Source organism: Condylostylus longicornis, unplaced genomic scaffold, assembly GCF_029603195.1.
Source record: "Condylostylus longicornis isolate FDR11 unplaced genomic scaffold, ASM2960319v2 ptg000018l, whole genome shotgun sequence".
Classification (NCBI taxonomy): domain Eukaryota; kingdom Metazoa; phylum Arthropoda; class Insecta; order Diptera; family Dolichopodidae; genus Condylostylus; species Condylostylus longicornis.
In genome coordinates, this window is record NW_026577987.1 from 12,160,298 (window position 1) to 12,184,330 (window position 24,033).

The 24,033-nt window shown below is 25.1% G+C and overlaps 8 protein-coding genes across 9 annotated transcripts; 2 read left to right on the forward strand and 6 right to left on the reverse strand.

Moving 5' to 3' along the window:
• The first annotated feature begins 956 nt into the window (after positions 1-956).
• On the forward strand, positions 957-1,899 carry LOC129606316 (farnesol dehydrogenase-like). The gene is made up of 2 exons (XM_055516577.1): positions 957-1,587; positions 1,652-1,899. Exons 1-2 carry the CDS (start codon positions 1,009-1,011, stop codon positions 1,823-1,825), a joined length of 753 nt encoding a protein of 250 aa, XP_055372552.1. The 5' UTR covers positions 957-1,008; the 3' UTR covers positions 1,826-1,899.
• Positions 1,876-2,967, reverse strand: LOC129606315 (farnesol dehydrogenase-like). The gene is made up of 2 exons (XM_055516576.1): positions 2,248-2,967; positions 1,876-2,196 (listed from the first exon to the last, which is right to left on the reverse strand). The coding sequence occupies exons 1-2, from the start codon at positions 2,821-2,823 to the stop codon at positions 2,020-2,022; spliced, it is 753 nt and encodes a 250-aa protein (XP_055372551.1). The 5' UTR covers positions 2,824-2,967; the 3' UTR covers positions 1,876-2,019.
• A 168-nt stretch (positions 2,968-3,135) lies between these two features.
• LOC129606317 (farnesol dehydrogenase-like) lies at positions 3,136-4,051 on the reverse strand. Its single transcript, XM_055516579.1, has 2 exons — positions 3,406-4,051; positions 3,136-3,328 (listed from the first exon to the last, which is right to left on the reverse strand). The coding sequence occupies exons 1-2, from the start codon at positions 3,976-3,978 to the stop codon at positions 3,152-3,154; spliced, it is 750 nt and encodes a 249-aa protein (XP_055372554.1). The 5' UTR covers positions 3,979-4,051; the 3' UTR covers positions 3,136-3,151.
• A 1,295-nt stretch (positions 4,052-5,346) lies between these two features.
• LOC129606488 (dehydrogenase/reductase SDR family member 11-like) lies at positions 5,347-6,159 on the reverse strand. Its single transcript, XM_055516830.1, has 4 exons — positions 5,973-6,159; positions 5,868-5,870; positions 5,650-5,786; positions 5,347-5,517 (listed from the first exon to the last, which is right to left on the reverse strand). The coding sequence occupies exons 1-4, from the start codon at positions 6,157-6,159 to the stop codon at positions 5,347-5,349; spliced, it is 498 nt and encodes a 165-aa protein (XP_055372805.1).
• Positions 6,160-8,807: 2,648 nt separating this feature from the next.
• LOC129606489 (farnesol dehydrogenase-like) lies at positions 8,808-9,635 on the reverse strand. The gene is made up of 2 exons (XM_055516831.1): positions 9,069-9,635; positions 8,808-8,990 (listed from the first exon to the last, which is right to left on the reverse strand). The coding sequence occupies exons 1-2, from the start codon at positions 9,633-9,635 to the stop codon at positions 8,808-8,810; spliced, it is 750 nt and encodes a 249-aa protein (XP_055372806.1).
• Positions 9,636-14,799: 5,164 nt separating this feature from the next.
• On the reverse strand, positions 14,800-15,677 carry LOC129606491 (farnesol dehydrogenase-like). The gene is made up of 2 exons (XM_055516832.1): positions 15,081-15,677; positions 14,800-14,993 (listed from the first exon to the last, which is right to left on the reverse strand). Exons 1-2 carry the CDS (start codon positions 15,675-15,677, stop codon positions 14,820-14,822), a joined length of 771 nt encoding a protein of 256 aa, XP_055372807.1. The 3' UTR covers positions 14,800-14,819.
• Positions 15,678-17,657: 1,980 nt separating this feature from the next.
• LOC129606492 (uncharacterized) lies at positions 17,658-20,329 on the forward strand. Its single transcript, XM_055516833.1, has 5 exons — positions 17,658-17,705; positions 18,091-18,237; positions 18,322-18,526; positions 19,146-19,800; positions 19,849-20,329. Exons 1-5 carry the CDS (start codon positions 17,658-17,660, stop codon positions 20,327-20,329), a joined length of 1,536 nt encoding a protein of 511 aa, XP_055372808.1.
• A 904-nt stretch (positions 20,330-21,233) lies between these two features.
• Positions 21,234-24,015, reverse strand: LOC129606344 (carnosine N-methyltransferase). 2 transcript variants are annotated; one of them, XM_055516624.1, is made up of 6 exons: positions 23,665-24,015; positions 23,090-23,348; positions 22,525-22,670; positions 22,321-22,461; positions 22,012-22,269; positions 21,234-21,952 (listed from the first exon to the last, which is right to left on the reverse strand). In XM_055516624.1, exons 1-6 carry the CDS (start codon positions 23,766-23,768, stop codon positions 21,691-21,693), a joined length of 1,170 nt encoding a protein of 389 aa, XP_055372599.1. In that variant the 5' UTR covers positions 23,769-24,015; the 3' UTR covers positions 21,234-21,690. The 2 variants fall into 2 exon arrangements, with proteins under 2 accessions (XP_055372599.1, XP_055372600.1); XM_055516625.1 differs by having other exon boundaries at positions 21,238-21,952; positions 22,525-22,643.
• Positions 24,016-24,033: the final 18 nt, after the last annotated feature.

The window sequence follows — 24,033 nt, forward strand, 5'->3', positions numbered from 1 at the left end:
TAATCACATCTTTTTTTAACTTTAAAAATTCATAATAAAAAATTATTACAAACTTTTTATTTTTATTAAAATTTTAATTACTAATATCTTCAGTACTTAATTCAACAATTAAACTTAAAATAATAATAGCGTTCAATTAAAATTTTCTTATAAATTGTGTATAACAAATATGATAAAATGCAATATTTGTAAAAAAACAGCATTTACATAGTTTTGTTCTACATCCTCAATAAAAAAAAAATAAAACGTGCTTATAAATTTAATTTGTCAAACAGGCCTGTGTTGGCCTGTGTTGCTCTAATGTAAAAGGAGAAAGAAAAGATTCTCCCAAAAATTGTTTTGAGTTATTGCATTTTTCAACTAAACGATTTAACAAAGTCTAATTTAAGTAAATAATAGCTTTTATTGCTAACTCCTAATTGAAAAATTGTGTATTTCAAATAGAAGATTTCATGTAGCATCTCATTTAAACAATACTTGGTAATTATGTAGGTTACAGTAAAAAGCAATGTGAAACACATTTTATCAGCAATAACTTCATACCTTTGTAGCTCAGTTAGTAGAACGTCCGCCTGGAAAGCAGTAGATCACTGGTCCAATTCGAGGAGAAAAATTTTTTAATTTTTCTGCCTTTAACTCGTTCCTTTGATTACGTCATCCGTCTGTTCTGCAGTTGTATGAAGAAATTTCCACAAGTTATTCTTATAAGAATTGATAGACCTTAGTTCATTACTGGTCTTCCAATTCAAGGGCTATCTTACCCTAGCATTTCTATTTTTAACGTGAATTAAAACAAGAAATGCTAGAGTGCATTGTATTTTCATTTCCATATGAACCCATTTTACTAAAACAAAATGTGCTCTTTACACAAAGGTTAGTTTTTTTTTTTCAATTTTCTAATTTTTTAATATAATTTATTGCTGACAAATTTTTAATTTAGTCATTTATGAGCACTCTTAGAGAAAGAAACTTAAAAAATAAATTTCCACAATCAGAAACATTCTTATAATGAATCGTTGGGAAAAGAAAGTTGCTGTTGTTACTGGAGCAAGTTCTGGTATTGGTGCCCAAATTGTAAAAGATTTAATTAAATGTAAAATTACTGTCGTTGGATTAGCAAGACGTTTACACAAACTTGAAGAATTAAAAGGTGCTGTCCCAAATGAATTACAAAATAATTTTCATCCAATTAAATGTGATGTAACAAAAGAAAATGAAGTTAATTCAGCATTTGAATGGATTAATAAAACTTTAGGAGGAACTGATATTTTGATAAATAATGCTGGTATTATACGTTATGGTCGTTTATCAGTTATGAATACTCAAGATGTAAGAGATGTTATTGATACTAACATTATGGGAATTGTATATTGTACAAGAAATGCTGTTGAAAGTATGGAAAAACGAGGTGTTGATGGTCATATTATAATGATTAACAGTATAGCTGGCCATTTTGTCCCACGGGCTATGGATTTAACTGATATACCATCAATAAATATTTATCCACCATCAAAATTTGCTCTCAGAATAATGGCAGAAATGTATAAACAAGACTTTAGAAGTATGGGTCGTAAAATTAAAGTCACGGTAAATTTTTTTTGTTTTTACTTTATATTAGAAATTTTTGAAAAATATAATTTGATTTTCACAGAACTTAAGTCCAGGTTTAGTGAAAACTGAAATAATTCCAGAATCAATTATGACCTTAGAACTTCCAATTCTAGAGGTTGAAGACGTGTCAAATTCGATTTTATATGTGTTGAGTACACCGGCTCATGTTCAAATAAGTGAACTAACTATACAACCTGTTGGTGAAAAATTTTGAATTATGCAATACATAAAATAATACGAATATATTTGAAAATAAAATACACATTTAAGTTCCATTTTCAAAATTTATTTCAGAAGATTTGTTGTTCAATAGACAAATTCTCTTTACTAACTCCATTCTTTACTCAAAAAATTTTGTAAAATAAGTTTTAACTGTTTGATTTTTGCGATTCTTTTTACAATGACTGTTTACAATATTCCACCGAGTGGTAACACAATCAATTCATGTACTTGAACATGTGGTGGAGTATTTAAAGCAAATATTACACAATCTGCTACATCCTTTGGTTGCAATACACGTATATGTGGATTCTGTAATAAAAATTCTGGCACAATTGGAGTTTCAGTTAGACCCGGACTAATACCCTAAAAATGAAAATTTAATTCCTTATTAAATTACGTACTTAATAAACTTACAGTAACTTTGACATTACTCTCTGAGTTAAGTAATTCCTGTCGTAATACTTCAATCATTGCTGTAATTGCATATTTTGATGGTGTATACATATTTGTTGTTGGAATACTTCTACCCAAAAATGGTGGAATTTTATGACCATTTATACTATTTATAAAAATTATATGACCATCATTTTTATTTTCTTGCATATATCTAAAAGCGTGCCTGGTACAATTGACAGCTCCCATAACAAGAGTATCTAAAGTCTCTCTGATATCACTTAATGGCATTTTAATTAAGTTACCATGTCTTAAAATGCCAGCTGAATTTATTAAAAAATCTAATCTTCCATAATTTTTGAAAATCATTGAAAATATTTTATTAATTTCTTCATTATCACGTACATCACATTTTATGGTATCAAAAGATTTTTGTTGATCTGATGGTAATGATAATTTAAAATCTTCTAAACCTCTATGGTTTTTATCTAAACCAATAACGGTTGCTTTCGCATGTAGTAATTCTTTAGAAATAGCTTGACCAATACCAGATCCACTACCAGTTACTACAGCAATTTTATTTAATAAGCGATTCATTTTTTTTCGAATATTTTACAATATCATATGACAATTAAACTGATGATGGTTGTATTCAAATCTATTTTCTATAATAAATTACAGGGCTGTATTTTAGTTTAAATCTAAATTTTTACAATTGCAATTATTCGTGTACAATATTTTTTTAAATTAGGCTATGAAAATCGAAATTCAACTCTGAAAAAGATGAAAAAAGTAAAACAAAAAATCGATTTTTAAAGAAACCCTATATGAACACTAAAGAGTTGTATTTATTCTGTCTCGTAAGCTTTTACATACAAAATAACATACACTTGAATATTATGATGAATATTATGATTGCATATATTCAAAATATTTCACCAACCGGTTGCAAACAAATTTCATTTATTTGTACATGTGGTGGTGTACTCAGAGCATATAAAATTGCATTTGAAACATCCTCAGGTTTTAATTTTGGAATTTCAGAATTATTTAAAATAAATTTTGGTACCAATGGTGTTTCAACTAAACCAGGACTGATATTCTGAAACAAATTAATATAAATAAAATAAAATCTTATTATTTATACAAAAATATTCAAAAATTTTTATATTTACACACAGTAATTTTCACTTTCGATCCTATATTATTGAATTCTTGACGAAAAATTTCATTTGCTGCTCGTATTGCATATTTTGCTGGTCCATATATATTTACAGATGGCATTGCTTTACCCAAAAATGGTATTCGATGGCCAGCAATGCTATTCATTAGTATTATATGACAATTTGTATCTTTTTTTAACATAATACCAAAAGCTGATCTTGTACAATTAACAACACCCATTAAATTTATATTTAACGTATCTTTAATATCATCATAATTCATATTTATAAGATTACCATGTTTTAATACACCAGCATTATTTATTAGAATATCTGGACCATTTAGATTCCCTTTAATCCAATCGAAGCATTTTTGTACTTCTAAATCATTACTCACATCACATTTTAAAGAATGCAATCTTTCTGCTTCATCAGTTGAAATTTCATTTCGAATATCATCGATTAAATTTTGGCGACGTGCCAAACCAACTACTTTCAAATTTAATTTTAATAAATCTTTTGTAATTGCAACACCAATACCAGAACTTGCACCAGTTACTACCGCAACTTTATTTAACCAACGATTCATTTTTAAAAATCAGTCAAAAAAGGAAATTAAAAAACCCCTTTGTTGAAACTGAATAAATGAAAATTTGCAAATTATACAGAACGGTAAAAATAACAAAAAAGAAAAAAACAAAATAAAAGAACCATTTTGTTGCTAAAAATTTCTGTAAACAAATTGTGCAATATTTTCAGTTAATTTTAATGCAAAATGTTGCATAACAATGATAAAATATTTTTTTTTAAATTTCCTATTATTTAGCAGTAATGGAATCAACAAACTGGTCAGAAAATCATAAATGTGACATATAACAGAAAAACGAGTGATAAAATAAACAACTTGATCGTGTATCTCAAAGTTTTACTAGTCGAGTGAGAAAAACATGAACGTGTATTATTTATATTTGTATAATATCATATATTTGTATAATATCATAAGTGAGAAAAATTTTATACAGTGTATACCTACCACAATATTAAAATTATTTCCATTCATATACGGAACTATTTCTAGAATTGCATATATTTGGGATCAACGACTTATGCAGTCTTTGAAATAAAGCAAAAATTAATTTAAAGAGGGCTTAACATAACGCTCAATTTTAAGGGTTAATTGCGTGAATCATGGAATTTACCGTTAGCTTTTTACGTTTATAGAAATTTGAAAAAGCTTGTGGTTTCGGGAATATGAAGCGTCAAATTTTAAAACTTTCGAGAGGCGATAACTTGAGAGGGGGTGGAGATAGAAAAAAAATTTCTTCCAACGAAATAAACTACTAATTAGTGTCTAAAAACTGCTAAAATTTCAGCCTCCTAAAACATGGGGTCTAGAAAGAAAACGACATCAAAAATTTGGAAAAAACGGATTTTAGATAACGGTAAATGTTTTTGTTTTTCTAGAGTTTAACTTTAGTGTGAAGCGATAGGAGAAACAAGCCGCTGCCTTTTCGCATTTGTAAAATTTGAAAAATGCTTATGGTTTTACTGCAACAAATAGTTGAAAAATGGCTTTTTCAGGGTTTTGAGAGGTATAACCTCTAGGGGGGAGATAGGTAAAAATTTTCTTCTACGGAAACAAGTTTCTATTAAAGATCTATGTAAATATTAAATTTCAGTTTTTTATCTTCAAAGGTGTAGAAGTTTTGTAAACATGTCTCCACGGACGGACGGACGGACGGACATAGAGTGAAACTAATAAGCACTTTTTTTCAAAAATTTTTAAAAGTGCTAAAAACGACAATTCTGGTTTGAAAGTGAATAAAAATCGAGGTCCATGACAATGTTGTTTGAATAAAACAAAATTCTAAATATTTTTTTATTAAAATTAATTATTATTTGTGTTTTCCTCCAAATTACTTAAACAAACAAGAAATAAAAATCATTTTTTTTTTCGTTAATAAGCTGGATGAGGTTCAACAGTTAATTCACTTATTTGTACTTCTGGAGGCGTACTCAAAGCAAAACAAACTGCATTTGCGATGTCTTCTGGATTAATAGCTGGTATTTTCGAATTGATAATTTCTTGTGGTACAATATCAGTTTTAACTAAACCAGGGCTTATGCTCTGTAAAAGAAGTAAAAGGCAATTTTAAAAAATGAAATTTTTTAAAAATCAAAAAAGCTTTGAATTTTTATAACTCACTGTTGTTTTAATTTTTGTTCCTAAATTTTGAAATTCATTTCTATATGTCTTTACCATAGCTGTTATACTGAATTTTGTTGGTGAATAAATATTAAAAGATATTGGTGCTTTAGTAACTTCATGGCCAAGTGTACTATTTATAAATATAATATGTCCGGCTATATTATTCTCTTTCATTATTTTAAAAGTTTCTCTTGTACAATAAATTACACCCATTATATTTGTATTAATTGTCTCTTGAATTTTTGATGTTTCCATTGAAATTAAATTACCATCTCTAACAACACCAGCATTATTAATTAAAATATCAACATTTCCAAATTGATTTTTAATTAAATCAAAAGCTTTCTTAACATCATCTTCATTTGAAACATCACATTTTATTGAATTTAAAAGATTCCGTTGAATATCTGAGAGTTCCTTACGAATTTCTTCGATTTTTTCCGGACGTCTTGCCAAACCAATTACTCTTATATTATTTTTAATTAAATCTTTAACAATAGCAGCACCAATTCCAGCACTAGCACCAGTTACAACTGCTAATTTATTTGCCCAACGATCCATTTTAAAAATTGAAATTATTTTTTTTTTTTATTTTTCTTTTATTGAATAGCGACGTGTTGAGGTAAGAGCACCAAAAATTCAATATAGACTAAATTATAAAATTTTATTTTATGCTTAATCATGAACTTTTCATTTGATATCCAAAAAAAAAATAATGTGATTTGAAAGCAAATTCAAAATTTTAAAATATTTCTGATTATGCGTATCTTATCAAGAGCAAACTCTACAAAATGAACGATTATCTCTCTCCCCTTAAATTTATGTTGATTTTATTTAAAAAAAAATATGATTTTCAAAATAAGTAAATAACAATTTAGTGTTTTTTGGAACAGCAATTTAGTGAAGAATTATTTTGGAAGAACAATTTTTATATTTCATACACTCATAAAGTGTTTATTCGTATAAAGTGTTGTATTGTTCCATACCCAGATTTTCACTAAATTTATAAATTTACGATAATTTTCCTTAAATTACTCACTTCTGAAAAGAGTCCAGACATTAAGCCAATAATGGATTTATGTGTTATTTTCAATACTTTACACATGATTCGCTAAATTCTTGACAACTTGATATTCATAAAAATGGATTTAGTTCGGTTTGTTCATGCAGGATCGCATAATACTTCAACAACGTTTCCAAATCATAAATGTAATGTGATTTTTAAATAATTTGGCAAAATATTAATTAAATACAAAAATAATTACGAATAAATATAGCATTTTATGTGATCCATTAAGAAGTTTCCAATTTTCAGGCACTTTTTCTAACATTTCGATATACAACTAAAAACACAGCTAATATTGCTTTCAGAGTTGCAATATCTAGACCATCTACAATTTGACCAAATTTGATGTACCAACAAATAGAATAATTTAAATTGCGTCAAAGCATTTGGTCTCGGTGGCCAATTTACAGTTCAAATACTTAAAATTACAATTGTTCACCGAGCGTATTCCTAAACTTTTCTGTATAATATCACTCGTATAGAGTGTCAAAAGCATAAAAAAAATTAAAAAACACTAAACAGCAAAAATATCATCCGTTAGTAAATTATTTAAGACCTACATTAACAAAAAATTTGTGTACACATAGTTAAAATAATCGAGTATAACAATATGATGTTATCTAGCAGTTCATTCTCTTCTAAAATATTACAAAAATAAACAGACACCCAAGATTAATTTAAATCTATTTCATAATTTTGCAATTGGGTTAATATACGGAAAAATAATAATTTTTAATGCAATAAAGAAGTTAATTTCGGTATTTGCTAAAATTGAATATCGCCTATTTTATGCAACTTTATACCTTAACTCAAAACTTCAAAACTTTTATACACTCGACCTAGAACTTCACGGGAACTATTTTCAAAACGGTTTTACGAACAAAATATTGTAAAAATTCCGATGACATTTTCAGTTTCAGATGTGTGAATGATCACATTTTTTAAGTTTTTTAAAGCAACCACCAGAGGAAAAGGATGCGAAGTTGCCTTTTTTCTGTGACTCCACTCTACTTTGAAAAGAAAACTATATTCATTTGCATTTGCCAATTCGAATTGATTAGAGTTCTCAATTTAGCAGTAAACTCGGCACCTCATTAATGTACTATCACTTAATCGTGATTAAATAAACTCTTAATTAAACCAGAACAAAATATAAACCTATACCAAAATTATAGAGCTACTTTACTGTATATTGACTCATGTATTTAACAAAACTATCTAATTTAATAATTTAATTTATTGTTTTTTTTTAGTTGTTATCAATGAAATAAAACGAAAACGTGTAAGTGAATTGAACAAATGAAGAAGAAAACACAAAACGCATGTATCCAAAACTCTTCATTATCAGATTGAATTTGAAATGTAAATATGTTTCAATTGCTTCCAGTGTGATTAAAATTAATTTTATATAGAAAATGTGTGGAAATTTTAAATAGAATTTCGGGGAGACTAATTTTATCAAAATCTTGCGAAATCAGACGTCCCGATATATGATAAAGGTTAAGTGTTTTGAAAACTATATCATTTCAGTGATCAAATGGGAAAATATCTTTTCTGTCATGATTTGCCTGAATATAGTAAAAAAAACGCTTGAATTACAAAGAGTACCAGGATTTCTAGAAAATTTTCTATGCCTTGCTTTACTTGTTCTTGTTTTACTTGATACTTGTTCATTATTCCTAATGTTTGAACTTATCGTACTATATGCAAATTAACTTTGAGACGAAAAAAGCTCGTAATTATTTGACGTAGTCAAACCGAAAGAAAAAATAACAGTACTCAACCCAGAAAATGTTCCGGTTTCAACCATTTAATCACTTACTTTGTACCGAGTTCTCCGTTTTCTTAATTTAATTAAATTGTTAAAAACTTAATGAATTTCATCAGTGTTATAAGGGGCAATTAAAATGACCAATTATCACTGATAACGAGTAGTAATTTTATACAACTAAATTAATTTTTTTTTATCATAATAAATCGTATACATTTTGAATAAGTTTATAGATTAGTATTTTACTAAATGAATATTAAAATTTATTAAAATCGAAAAAATAATTAAAAAATAATTGTTAAGCTCATATATTTTTTTTTTATATTCGAATTATGTAATTTGTGCAGAAATCATCTTTTAATTTTATTAAAATTATTCTGTTGATTCTGTTGTTTTAAAAGCAGTTACAACCAAATTAGTTATTTGAACCTTTGGTGGAGTACTCAAAGCAAAAAATACGGCATTTGAAACATCTTCAGGTTTAAGCATTAATGAATTTTCCTTTGAATATTCTGCTGGCATTAATGTAGTATTCATCGGTCCTGGACTTATGTTCTGTATACAAAAAAAAAATAAAATATTTAAACATTAACTAAACTAAAAAAAAAAATTAATTTATAAAACGTTAATTACCGTTATTTTAACCCTTGTCCCTAAATGTTGAAATTCTTGTTTATAAATATTATTGATGGCAGTCAAAGCAAATTTTGTTGGACAATAAATATTTAATGATTTTTTAGATATATTCGGTACTTGTTGACCACAAGAACAATTCATTAAAATTACATGACCAACATTATTACGTGCTTGCATACTTTTAAAAGCTTCTCTTGTACAATATACAACACTCATTAGATTTGTATCAATTGTTTCTCTAACTAATTTCGCTTCCAATGATAATAAATTACCTTCACGAAATGCTCCCGCACAATTAATTAGAATATCAATACCACCGTGTCGTCTTCCAATAAAATCAAAAATTTTTTGTACTTCTGGTTCATTGGTAATGTCACATTTAATTGGAATTAAATAAATACGAAGTTCTTCTGGTAAATTAATTCGTATATCTTCCATATTTTCGAGACGACGTGATAATGCAACAACTCTTATTTTACATTTTGCCAAATCTTGTATAATTTGTCCACCAATACCAGAACTGGCACCAGTTACAACAGCAAGTTTATTTTCCCAACGTTTCATTTCAAAAAAATATTAATTTTCAAAATAATTTCCAAGTTATATAATATGAAAATATTTTTATTAATTATAAAATAATTATAAAATTTATTTCCGGAATATTTTTCGTATAAAAGATCTTTACTTAAAGAAGGTAATAGAAAGACTGAGATTTAAACTATTCGAAAATTTTATTATAAATATTAAAGTATACAATTTTCTTTTAAAAAAATAATTTTAAATAGCAGTGATGTGGAACAATTTCTATATATATATATATAATAAATAATAAATATCTTCCAAAATAAATGTTGATATTTTAAGTATTTCTCAGTAATGTATTTACGCATATTGGTTTTAATTAAATTTTACATTTAAAATATAATTTAAATAATTTATATTTCAATATAAATTACATAATAAATAACAGTTATTTAAATGTAATTAATAATAATTTACTTACATATATTATTAATAACAGTAATATTCGCTATAATATGCATTTGAAAATTAACAATTATTGCATAATGTGAGGAGAACCGTTTGAAAAATAATAACATTGATAATAAGAAAAACCATACAAACTCTTACATTAATTTAGGAAATGGATTGGCATAGTAGTAAATAAAAGTTCAAAATTTGTGAGACGATAATATTACCGTAAGGTTTTTAGCTTTTGTAACACTTAAAATTGAAAACTACATAGGTAAGTTGCAACTTTTCTGGTTCAAAGGTAAAACACAATTTGCAAGTACTATAAACGCACAGATATATGTAGATTTCTTCTATATGACAAAAACTATAAGAAAATGTCAGTATAGTGAATTGGTTCATCAAATTAACCGTTATCTTAAAATTTGATTATACTCGGGTTATTATCGCCTATCCCACAAGTTTTTTCTAAATTTTTATTTTTGTGTCAACATAATTTCGATACTATGAGATTTATCGAAATTGTTTTAAAGCAAGAATGTACCAGTAGCCGTCCGTCCTTTTTAATATATCATATTTTTAATATATCCGTCCTATTTCAATTTTATGCTTGCACAAGCTTAATTTTTTTCGAAATTATTTTCATTTTTTAATGTTTCATCCTGAATATATGCAATATTTTTTGACAATATCTTTACAATATATTCATATATCGTACCATTTCCCCCCACTTTTTTAAAAAATTTTTTCCACTTTTTCTGCAAATCTGCAAAGAAATACAATGCATTATTCCTTAATTTGTTTATTGTCAAGCACTGCACAAGTTCAGCTCATCCAAAATTTTAAACTACTCATTAGCCAAATATAAATAAATTATTTGCGTCTAATGAAATTTGTAATTGAATTTGCAATGATTTGTTAGATTAGTTGCTTTTTTAGCAAAAATTATAATAATCACTATGGTAAAATTTATTGAATAATTAATAATGGTAATTAAATTAAAAATTTTAAATAAAATTTTTATGTGTTATATATTACACAATGACAAACCTTTGATAGTTTGTAAATTCAATATTATTGTGTAGTAATAAAAATTTAACGAAAAAATTACTGGCTTCCATATACTGACTGTCATTCCACCTCCTCGTACAGGAAAATTCATTCTTTCGCGACCTGTTTTCTCTTATCAAAATTTAAATACACTGCGTTGTTAATGTTTTTCATAATTAGTGAAGTTTTAGTAAATGAATATATTAGTGAAAAACGGATCGAAGGGTACACACAAAAATTTTTTTCGGAAAAATGTTCCATACCACCGAAATTTTCACTTTTCAAAATTTTTTTTTTTCCATTTTATTTGGTTTTTCTACTGAAAATTTCTAAAACTATTTTTAAAATACTTTCCTTAACCATTTCCTGTATATATTTTTTAAAATATGAATATAATATATTATGTATTGACACATTTAACTTAAATTTTCTAACTCTTATATACACAAAAGGCTATTGTTTTGGTTACGCATGAATTCTGCTTTAAAACCATATTTATAGGAAAAACAATTAAATAAATCGTGTTATAAAAAAAATTTTTGGCAAATTTTCATATATCATATGTGTTTGTACTTGAAATTGAATTTAGTCAAGAACAATTTTTTGTTCAAATATACATACAAGTATATAAAAATACTGGAAATATACTTGTATGTAAAAAAAAAAGAACACGTTTATGAGTAAAATGAATTTCTTTATTAATTTCAAAGAAAACCCCCAATTTAAAAGACATGATCATTAAAAATCAAATGAGAAAAATTATCAAATGATGGTCATTAAAATAATTTTCAAAAATTCAATGTGAAATAAAATATTCATGATTTTATTTAATCAATTATTATGGAAAATACAACCAATTTTCACTTAATTAAAAAAAAAGTACTAAAATTATTATGATATAATTTATTGAAAATAGAATTCAAAATTTTTTAAATTATATCATTCCCTCCCCAATGTCGGATATAATCTCAATAAAAAAAAATTAATTGTTTTAAAAATTATATTCAATATTCAAAAAAATTGAAAAAAGAAAATCATATAGAAAAACAATAGAAAAATTACACAAACTATGTTGTTTGCATTTATCAAATTTTGATCAAAAACCAAAACTATAAAGCGAAACTGACTCGTGCACAGATTCCTTTTCATTTAAATGGCATTTAATAAAATAAAAAAATTTCTAATATCTTTGTTTTTTAAAATCATTGTTTCTTTTTAGTTAAAGAAACACTATTCTAGTATTCACTAATTAACACTATTCGAGCCTATTAATAAATAAAAAAAAAAAAACTTTAAAATTAATTTTTGGAAGGGTACGGGAAAATGGGAACAAAACTATTGGGTAGTTTAGGGTTAGGATAATTTCTAAATCGAGAAGAGAACAAATTTAATTTTTAAGTTACCCTATGGTATTCAAACTTTCAAAGAAAATTTTTAAACGGTCATTTGAAAATTTATTTTATTCACAATCTTATTACTTGTCAGTCCCTGCACAAAAATTAGAAAACTAAAATTTTATGTAAAAATAGAATCTTTGATAAAAATGGTTTTCAAAAAATTTTCACCTCACTAGCAATTATAACTTTCCAATAACATAAAAATGCCATCTTCAAAGCCAGAAAGTTGTAAATTTTAGAAGTTTAAATTTTAAATAGTTTGCTGATTTAAATAAATGACTAAATTTTTCCACAAAAAAAAAATCTTTTCTAAATTTCTCGATGAAATTAATTTTGATAACATGGAAAATTAAAACAAAATCTCAATATTTGGCTGCTTATTTTTTCGAACCTGTAATGTTTTCCTAATTTCTCTCAAAACCGAAAACTAATACATCAAATTTTTTCCCAAAAAAAAAAAAATATATTTAATTTCAAATTTTTAATCTTATTCATTCAATAAATAATTTTATTTTAATTCACCAAATTAAATTCGCTTTTTCAATTTCTTAATGTTTCTTTGAATATTTGTTGTCATCCAAAAGGTATGCAATTTTTATGAATATTGTAATTTAAATCCAATTAACGAAAATTACAAAATATAATTTCCAAAGGAAATGTGTTGCTTTATATAACTTTGATTTGATAACAACAATGCGAATTTATTTATATTCATCCTTTATTTAAGAAATTTTGCTTCACTTAAATATTTTATTTAAACATGGCCTACTTCAACTTTTCTATACCAAACTGGAAAATGAAAATCCTTTCCTTAAGTTACCATAATGCTTTTTAGCCTCAAACATTTATTGAACGTGTTAAATTTCTACAATAAAATTAAATTTTTTAAAATACATACACTGCTATGTTTAGATGTAGTTACGCTTCTTTTACTCCCTCAAAATTTTTTAATTATTCTTAGAAGAAAAAAAAATGGTTTTTATTAAATAAAAAAATTCTACATGCATTAAAAAAATTATTTCATTTTGATCCACGCTCTTTTATTAATTGTTTTTTTTTTTTAATTCCCGGTTGAATAAACAATTGAAGATCATAATTTGTTGCCACACAATAAACCAACCTAAAAAAAATTTCCAAAAAAAAAAAAAAAATTACACATATTAAAATGGTCATATTCAGATAGCAACATTATAAGTTTAATGTGCCGGTAAATTATACATGAATATTTGATTAAATTTTGGAAATCATACATAAAAAATAAAATGAACATTTTACGATCCATTAAGAAACAAGTCAATTGTCTTAATAAAAAATATTAATCATAGATATTTTAAGAAATTACCAAAACATTGTTAAAAACAAAAAAATTAACTGATCGAGGAACACAGAACTTGATCACACATATGTAACTTTTTTTAAATCTGCATGTTATGGAGGTAAATGACCTTTTCTACATTTGATTTAAGCATATTTGAATATTACTGTATAATAAAATATTACAAATTTAATGAATATGATCAATTAGAAATTTTACTATCCAAAATGTCTTTTTGATAATTTGAATTCTGTTGTTCTATATATAAAACTTAATAAGAAATAAGTCTTTTCTGTTAAATTTACAACAAATTCTCTTAATATACAAAAAATTTCGAATAATTCAAACAAATCTCCAACATAGTTTAAAATTTTTATATATAGAACCATAAAAATGCCCTTAGAATTATAATATAGGAAATATTTAGTACTTAGCATTATAGGTCTGTCTTTCGAGCTATCGACCATTATTATGTCCATTAAATTATTGAAAATTTAGTTTCGGTTCTATTTTGTTCTAGGGTAAATTGGTGGCAATAATTAAAATTAAAAAAATTCCATTTAAAAAATTCAAGAAATTCAGATGCAATTGGAATAGGCTAAGAAATCGTCCTGTTCCCTATGTTTTCATTGATAATGATAACTCTTGTCTTTAATTACAATAATTTATTTGAAAAATATTTTGATGTAAGGATCAAAATTTCTCTTTCTAGAAATTTCACTTATTTAATAAGAACTTGTTTGATTAGCAAATCGATTAAGTCAAACATTTTAAGAATAAGAAAATTTCATCGAAAATTTTTCAATAAAGCCATGAAGAAAGAAATTCTTTAAAAAAATTTTCTATTGTTATTTCAAACAATTTTATTTTTATTCCAAACATAAAAAGTTTTACATAAATTTTAATTTAAAAAAAAAAATCTTTTTTTTTTTTTTGTTTTCTGTTCCAAAGTTAATAAAATTTTTATATTTCTCGATTTAGAATTTTACTGGTCTTCATTGAAATTACAAAAATTTAATTAGTTTCACCATATGGTTGAATTGTTAGTTCACTGACTTGTACATGCGGTGGAGTATTCAATGCATACATAACAGTATTAGAAACATCTTCAGGTGTTAACATTGGTTTACCAGAATTTAGTGTCTCTTCAGTTAAAAATTCAGTATCAACCAGTCCTGGGCAAATGCTCTATAACAAAAAAAAAAATTTTTTTTTTTTTTCGACAATAAAAGATTTTATAGAAATATTTTTTTATAGCAAAATTTACAAACTTACAGTAACTTTAATTTTTGTTCCCAATTGAGCAAATTCATGTCTATAAACATCAGCAATTGCAGTTAATGCAAATTTTGTTGGAGCATAAATATTTAATGATTTATTATCTGATTCTGGACCATCTGGAATTTGTTTACCAGCAATACTATTTATAATAATGATATGACCATCAACATTACGTGATTGCATACTATTAAATGATTCTTTTGTACAATATATTGTACCATATAAATTTGTATCGACAACTTTTTTAATAGTTTTTAAATCCATTGCAATTAAATTACCTTCACGAAATATACCAGCATTATTTACCAAAATATCAACTCCACCATATTTAGTAATAATTTGTTCAAAAGCTTTTTGAACTTCTTCTTCATTTGATACATCACATTTCATCGGATTCAAATAACTTTGTAAATCACGTGGCATACTTAATTTTATACCTTCCATACGTTCGAGACGTCTTGCTAATGCAATTGTTTTAATTTTTGATCTTGCTAAATCTTGTACAATTGCAGCTCCAATACCTGAGCTAGCACCAGTTACAACAGCAATTTTATTTTCCCATTGACTCACTTTATCCTTATTATTGGTCATTTTTTTTTTTTTTTATTTTCTTTTAGTTAAGTTTTTTGAAAGAAATTAACAAAAATAAAAAATTATTAAATTGAATTATTAATAATTTATTAATATTATTGATCCGAACTGTAGAATGATCACTGAAAGACTGCCTAATTAAATGATATTCAAATTTATTATAAAATCATTTTTTTTTTCTTATTATAAATATAAAATATTTCTTGTACATTATTTCATCTTATATGATATATTTTTTAAATATATTAATTAGGTTTTTTTTTATTTTTCAGATGTTGGCAACTTACATAAAAGCATGAACGAAATTTTCATAATCAATTAAAATTTTAAACAATTATGCCGTCATATGATTGCAGCTCATATTCCTAAACTGTAAAAAAAAATATGAACCAAAAAATTTTATTCTAATAAAATTAATAAAATTTTAAAATAGTTTGTGAGTTTCCAAAAGAATGCATTTATTACAATTAATATATAAAAAAAAAGTGTTGCATAGGCACTTCCCCATAGAACGTCTTTTCGAGACAATTTGAAAAAGTCATGAATTCCAATACAGTTTGCAGCATGATAAGTCAAAACTGAAGTTATCAACAGAAATGAGGGCTTTAATTGCATATATTGTAGTGAGTGATTGATGGTTTAGGAATAGATCATACTTTTTATATTCTAAACAAGACACACATGGAAAAGTTCACTTTATTCATTATAAATAAATCAAAGCAATTTTAAATTCTTCATTCTTTCCAATAAAATAATTTTACTACCCTGTCTTTGTAATGTCCAATATTTTCATTCTTTTAATAATTATATATACATTTGCACTGAGAACAAAAGTCTATTCTATTGGTCATGCATGATTAAATAAAATATTTCTGGTATTTCATAATATGTATTCGTATAGTAATAGTAGACAATCTTAGGGGCTCATAATTATATTGTTAAATTATATTGATATAGAATAAGTGAATAAACTAAAGTTTTTTGACTTTATATCATTAAAATATAACGAAGACCGAAAATACTAATTTTCTATTATTATTTTTGTTAAGACATCAAAATTAGAAACAAATTTGAATAATTTTTTTTTTGTCTGAATTTAATATAGAAAAATTACTTCATCCAAATACAAAAGGGTCGATTTATATTAAAAAACAAAATTTCTTAATTAAAATGGTAATTTTTATCGTAAATAATTATCGTTTAAATTATCGTAAATAAATTATATTTTAAGTAAATTACTCATTCTTGCCTTCTCTTTTACAGAATCCCATTGCATATTAAGTTTAATACTATTAAATATTAAATTATACATCTCTTATAACAATAGCAGTTATCATAAAAATGCATTAGAATTAAAGCTTTCAATGCCTAAATAAAAATTTTTTGCTACAAACCCCAAAGGGTAAAAAGCAAGTCAAAACTTTTGATTTTGAACCTTACACACACTGCAATATTATTAATTATGAAATTCAATTTTCATATAAAATTTCTTGAATTTGGTTGAACGTATCAATAAAAGTAGGTCTATAATCTATACTATAATAGTAGGTCGACTTTTTAATATAATGAAACTGTAATACATTTGGAAAACTAACCCCGAGAAGAATCTGCCTCCTGTAAAAAACATTACATTTGTTTAAATCTTTCTATTTTAATTTGTGTCTAAAACAGAATTAAGGAATGAGCCAAGGAACAATACTCTCCCATATATACTATAATAGAATGGATGGTTGGAAATACTTAACGTAGTAAAAAAAAAGAGCGCAACATGTTATTTTCTAAGAAGAAACTCAGAAGAGTTTCCCTCTCTAAAGAAAATGTATACTACGAAATAAGTAATGTTTCATTCAAAATGTTCGTCCTTTATTTGATAACATTATTTTCTAATTATATCTTTCATTATATTTTTAATAATTTTAATTTAGAAATATAAATATAAACAATTTAATTATATACGTTATAGAAATTATTTTTACATTAATGCAGCCAGAAAGCTCACAGTCATCTTCAATTATAAATGATTTAGTTGTGATTATCAAATTTATTTTTAAAAACTTTATGTTAGAACTAAACGAAATTCGATTTATTCAAGTATATAAAACACGGAATAAGGAATAAATTCCTCCAAAAATTTAATAATAATTTATTGTTAAACAAAATCATGAAAATTCTAGTTCTATCAATTCTTATTATATTTATCTCTTGGACATTTTCAATGGTCCAGGGTTTTTATAATATTGATATTATTCTACAATTTACATATAATTTAACAAAAACACGTATATTTCATAATTTTATAATATTTTATTCTAATAATGATGTCACATGGGAAAATTTAACAAGAAAATTACAACAAAATCTTGAAATTCCAACAACATCATTTAATGTAAATGATAATGTAACCAATCAAAAGAAATTTCATTTTGCAAAAGATTATAATACAAACGCCGTAATATATGCAACAATAAATCCATATGAAATAAGAAATGATTTTGATTTGAATTCAAATCAAATGATAAATTCATTGAAATCATCATTAAATGGAATTCATGAAGCTTTAGTTTTAATAATATATGATTTACCAGAGAATGATAATAAAATAATTGATATTGATTCAAAATATATTTATAATATAACGTATAAGCTTTGTAGAAAATTATGGATCTTAAAATTTTATAGAATTTCAATATTCATATCAAATTCTATTGATTATAAAATTATAACATATACGCCATTTCCTAAAGTTCATTTAATTGATATAACCAATTATGATGATTCAACAAGTTTATTATATAGGAAAACTACTTTAAATGTTCATAAGCGTGCTATGAGAACAATTGTATATGATAGTATTCCAAGATCTATAATATTTAATAATGAAAAAGGTAAGATATTTTTGAATTTTAAAAATTTTTAATATTGTTTAATATTGCGCTTTATAACTGATATATTTTAGAACCATACCTGAATTAGTAAAAGATTTGGAAATTCTACCCTTCTCTAACAAAGGGATGTAAATTTTCATAAAAACTGTTTTGCTCCAGAAAATTCACTAAAAAACTATAATATAACAAGAGTATTAGAAGACACCTTATCAATCAAATTAAATTACATCGGACCCTAGTTTTGTTCTCTTAATTTTGTATGAAAATTTAAATATATGCTCTTATATTGAACAATTCAATTTAATTTGGGGTATACTTAAACTAGAAAATTGAAACAGTTTTATATTCAGCAGTATTTAAATAATTTTCATTTACTAATATAATTATTATAAGTGTGAACGTGAAAGTAATTTTAATTAACTTAGTACCAATTATGAGTGTCTAATTATTTTTTTTGGAAAACGAAAAAATTTTAAATTCAGAACGCATTTTTATAATTTGCACTTTTATTAAAAATACTCAAGATTTAAAGACAAGAGTTTGTTTAGTATTAATTTTTAACTTAAAATTTTGTTTTTAACAGGTGAACTTCAACTAAGTGGATCCCATTTATTAGTTGTTATCAATTATATAAATTATATCAATGCGACATTTAAAATTATAAATACAGAAGTTGGAAGAAGTAACATGAATATAAGCCAAGTTCTAAAATTAGTGCATGATAAAAAAATTGATATTTCTGGTCATGGAACCGCTGTCAATCGAAGAGAATATTATGGAAATTTCAATCGTGTAACTAGTTCTTATCCATATGATTCATCATCATTGTGTATAATGGTTCCATTTAGTAAAGAAATCGAACAATATTTATACACATATTTACCTTTTGATCCATTTGTTTGGCTTACACTTGTTAATCTTATTTTTTATATGACATTAATTAAAATAATTATTTTACATTTATCACCAACAGATGATTATTCAAAATTTATTGGATCTGCATTTAGTACAAGTGTTTCTGAAGTTTTCTTTTTACCAACATCACGTCCAAAAAAATATCAACTTAATTTCATTCAAATGATAATAATCATTCTTCCTTATAGTTTGGGTTTTATTTTATCAAATGTTTATATGACAAAATTATCAAGCTATTTAACCGTATCATTATTTGAACCTCAAACAAATACTATCGAAGATTTATTAAAATCTAAAATCAAAGTACTAATTAGCGAAACAATGTCAAAAATTGTTTTACAAAATCTAGAACATAAAATTTTAAATAATAGTTTTGAATTGACTGATACCAATACGAAAAAACGACATCAAAGTATATTAAACACATCATATGGATACGTTATTGACGATGACAAAATTGAATTTTATTTAAGTCAACAAAGATATTCGAAACGACCAATATTTCGCAAAAGTCAAATTTGTCTTCAAAAAGGTTTAATTGGTTTCTTTATGCCAACTGATTCTATATATGAGGAGTCATTCAATCATTATATTATGAAAATTAGCGAAACAGGATTACAACATATATGGAAAGAACAATCCTTCATTGACGCATTCAAATATGGTGAAGGAAAATTTTTATATAAAGATAGTTCGTTATTGCGTCATGATTTATTAAGATTACAAAACGTTTTAGGTGCATTTATACTTTGGGGTTCGGGATGTTTTCTCTCATTATTAATATTTCTAATCGAACGTTCTATACCTTATTTCAAGAACCATTTTGCAATACTCAACATTTCTCAAAAGTAAATAATATTGCTATTAAATATGATTAAAAATAATAATTAAATTAAAAGATATTAAAGACAAAATAAATCTGAGAAAACATTAAATGAAACATAATTAATTATTTTAAATACTAAAAAGGAATATGAAAATTAAACTGTAAGTTTATAATATAAGGATTAGAAAATCTAATTATCATAAAACTTAAAATTATATTTTAAATATTAATAAAATATTTCAAAAATATCATTACTATACAAAATATTGGTAGAAATAAGTAAAAAATTCATTGAAATGCTAAAATGAGTAAATTATATTAGAATAATTACAGTTTATAGTACACTTAAACGCACTTGTTGTAATAAATTTAAATAAATATTTGCAAGAGTATCAGTTTTGTAAAATTTTTGTGAGAACATAAAAAATCTTTAAATTTAAATTCCAATTAATTGAAAATGTTTTTACTTATCGCTTAATTAATTTATCCAATTAATTAAGCACAGAGTAACAACATTTCAAATATTTAAAGAAAAATTTGATATTCGTGCCCATAACTTTTGTTGCAACAACTTCATTTTATTTTACAAAATAATTGGAATAGTATTTCTATAAAAACTTTTATTGAAATTACACAATGTCATTACCATTGTAGGTGTTTCAATTCTCCTTTGCCTCCTTTAAGCTTAAACTTAAACATTTGATTTAATTTTTTAAGCACTTTTTAGCATATATTTAGGTGTTCTTATTACACTATTATGCAGATAAAAATAACATCCATAATTACTATTATGCGAATTTTTTACATGAATTGAATACAAAAAACAATCGAATATCGCCATTTTTATTAATGCGAATATCGTCATTTTTAACATAAACGAAAAAATGAAAATATTCCTATCAGATTTTCAGAGATATAATTTGGTTAGAATCTAAATATCTCAAAAAATTATCATCAAACTGCAAACTTAATACTAAGTTAATTGAATTATTAAGAAAATAAAAGTATAGAGTAAATCTTTGTTTACTACATACTTTAATGAAACATATTGAAACTTTGTACAGAATTCTTAAAACGACACTTAAAAAAAAAAGTTTCTTCAATTTTTTGTTCCTCGATTCCACTTAAAAACTATATTTAATACGCCCACCTGCATTACATAAGTATATTGTGTATTCTAATTGTAAAAATCATATTATTGTTTGTTTCCAGTTCAAAACAAATTTTTTTTTTTCCACATTTTTTTATTTCCATTTGTATATGTGTTTTTTTTATAGTTACTTTTTAAAAAAATATCCTGTTATACTTTATTTTAATTATGAAATGTAGGTATTTTAATAATTTACCTATTTACAAATTGCATTAAATAGAAACTCATTAATATTATTTACATACTATTTTCTGCATTTACTAATGGTTTCCTGCAAACCCAAAAAATACTTTCATATGCCTGTTTTAACATCGATTTCGGATTTTGTGCATAACTTGTACGCACCCCAGTTTCATATTTTACTATTTCAAATCCTATATTCCTCATAATAGGCAAAAGGTCTTCAAAGGTGGGCTCTATACTGTTCTCATCATTTATGTCAGCAAAATGATATAATAATGGTCCTAAATTTATCCAAATCCCATTAGGTTTCAGTATTCTGAAAGTAAAAAATATTCGATAATTTCATGGACATACTTGATATATAAAAATGTTCACCGATATATTGTTTCAATAAATTCTATTACATTATTAGCGCAATCTATAAAAAAGCATGTTACAACACAATCCCAGTCGTTGTCATCAGGATAAACTTGCGTAAAATTCCCAGCAGAAACATATAATTGTCCTTTTATGCCGCAACTTTTTGGACTTATGTCAGGAAAGGTTACTGGTGCTACTTGATCTTCTCGGTTTAAATTATTCACATATTGGTGAACCCACGGATAAATTGTGTATTGATCTTTAGACTCACATCTAAAATTATAATGCATATACTAAAGGAAAGTAAAAAGAAATATAACTAACTTGTTTAACACAAAATTTGATGCAATAAGCATGAAAAGTGAAACTTCATTTCCCTCACAATAAAAACCAAGACATGCGAGGTCGTAACTTAATCTGGCTAATCCACTTCCAGGAACAAGTACTTTAATTTGACTGAGATCACTGAAATTAGTAATAGGTAGGTATAAATTAGAAAGAGCATATATAAACCAATTTAATTCTTACTGATCTTTTTCATTGTAATATTTTTGTATCTCCTCTATTATAGGACCATAACACTGCTTTCGCTCCAATTCGCCCACTGTACTCCAATCTCTAGCAACGTGTTTCAGCATAGTTTGCACCTTTAATAATTTGAAGGGTTCAACTGGCTGTGCATAATAAAAAATGTAATTTCTATTGATACATAAAAAAGCGCATGCTTTCATTACTCACTAATTACTAAATTGTTATAGGAAAATTTAAAAAATTAATGTCGAAAGTCGAATGATTAAAACTATACCACATTGCTAATGTATTTATTTTTTATAATTATATTTTGATTTAGATATTTCAATTAGTTGAAATATGTATTTGAAAAATAGATAATGAAATCATATCGGATAAACCAAAATATTATCTTTACCAAATGTAAATGTAAGTATTTAACTTTTAAATATAGTAATCTTGAAATTTTGTAAAGTGAACTGAATTTGTAAAAAAAAGGTAGAAAAGAATTCAGTTTTTTATAGAAGTATGAATGTACGTATCATGATTAAAATATTGAACAAGCAGTTTGATGGTCACTTACCTTCTCCAAATCTTGCACTTTCAATTTTCTTACATGATGCCCGTTTGTTTCATTTGAGATATCAGATGAAGTTTTATTTTCATTTGGAAATAAATGATCTACATTTTTAATCATTTCCTGCAGAACTCTGTCATTGGTGCTAATACAATCTCGTACTTTGGTCAAGTGATTACGATATCTCAATAACATCGTTTGATGTTCCTTTTTTAATGTATTTAAATATGATTCTGTTTTATGAACCCGGGCACTTGAAAATAACCTAAGAAAAAATAATGCAAACTTTGTAAACACATAATTTATATTTCTATTAAAATTAAAAATTAACAAAAAAGACGTTAAGTTAAAACTAGGAATTTTTCCCTCAAAACATTGCATTTTGTAATTTAATTTATACATAGGTACCTATGTTTATAACAAGCAAATTTTTGTATAAACTTTCAAAATATATTATCTTCATACATTTATACATCCATTAATACTGCTTAGATACATATGTATGTACCTACCAATTGCTTAAGCTTAAAATTTTTATTGGGTACATAACAGTAAATTAATAAAGCTATTAAATTTCTTACTTGTACTGTTTAAAAGCAGTTACAATGGCAATAAAGTTTTGTCTTTCCTCCTCCTCTTCCTCTTCCGTGGTCATTGGCCATCTACTACGATCTGCTAAAGACATCTTTTTTATTAAATTCTTCTGTTTATTTTCTTAGTCTGAACATAAAATTTATCAGCATGTGCTCATATTATTAAATCCACTTCAGATGCAGCCTCGTGGATGGAGTGAATTGCAATTTGCACTATGCAATAATTGCAATAAAACAAATTATTTTAAAATCTCAAGTTGATTTGATTTGATTTGAAATGCTGCTCGGCGTATCGCACGAAAGCATGCTCCAACTTGAAAATTTAGTATTTTACTTTTGTTCTTGTATGAATGAAAA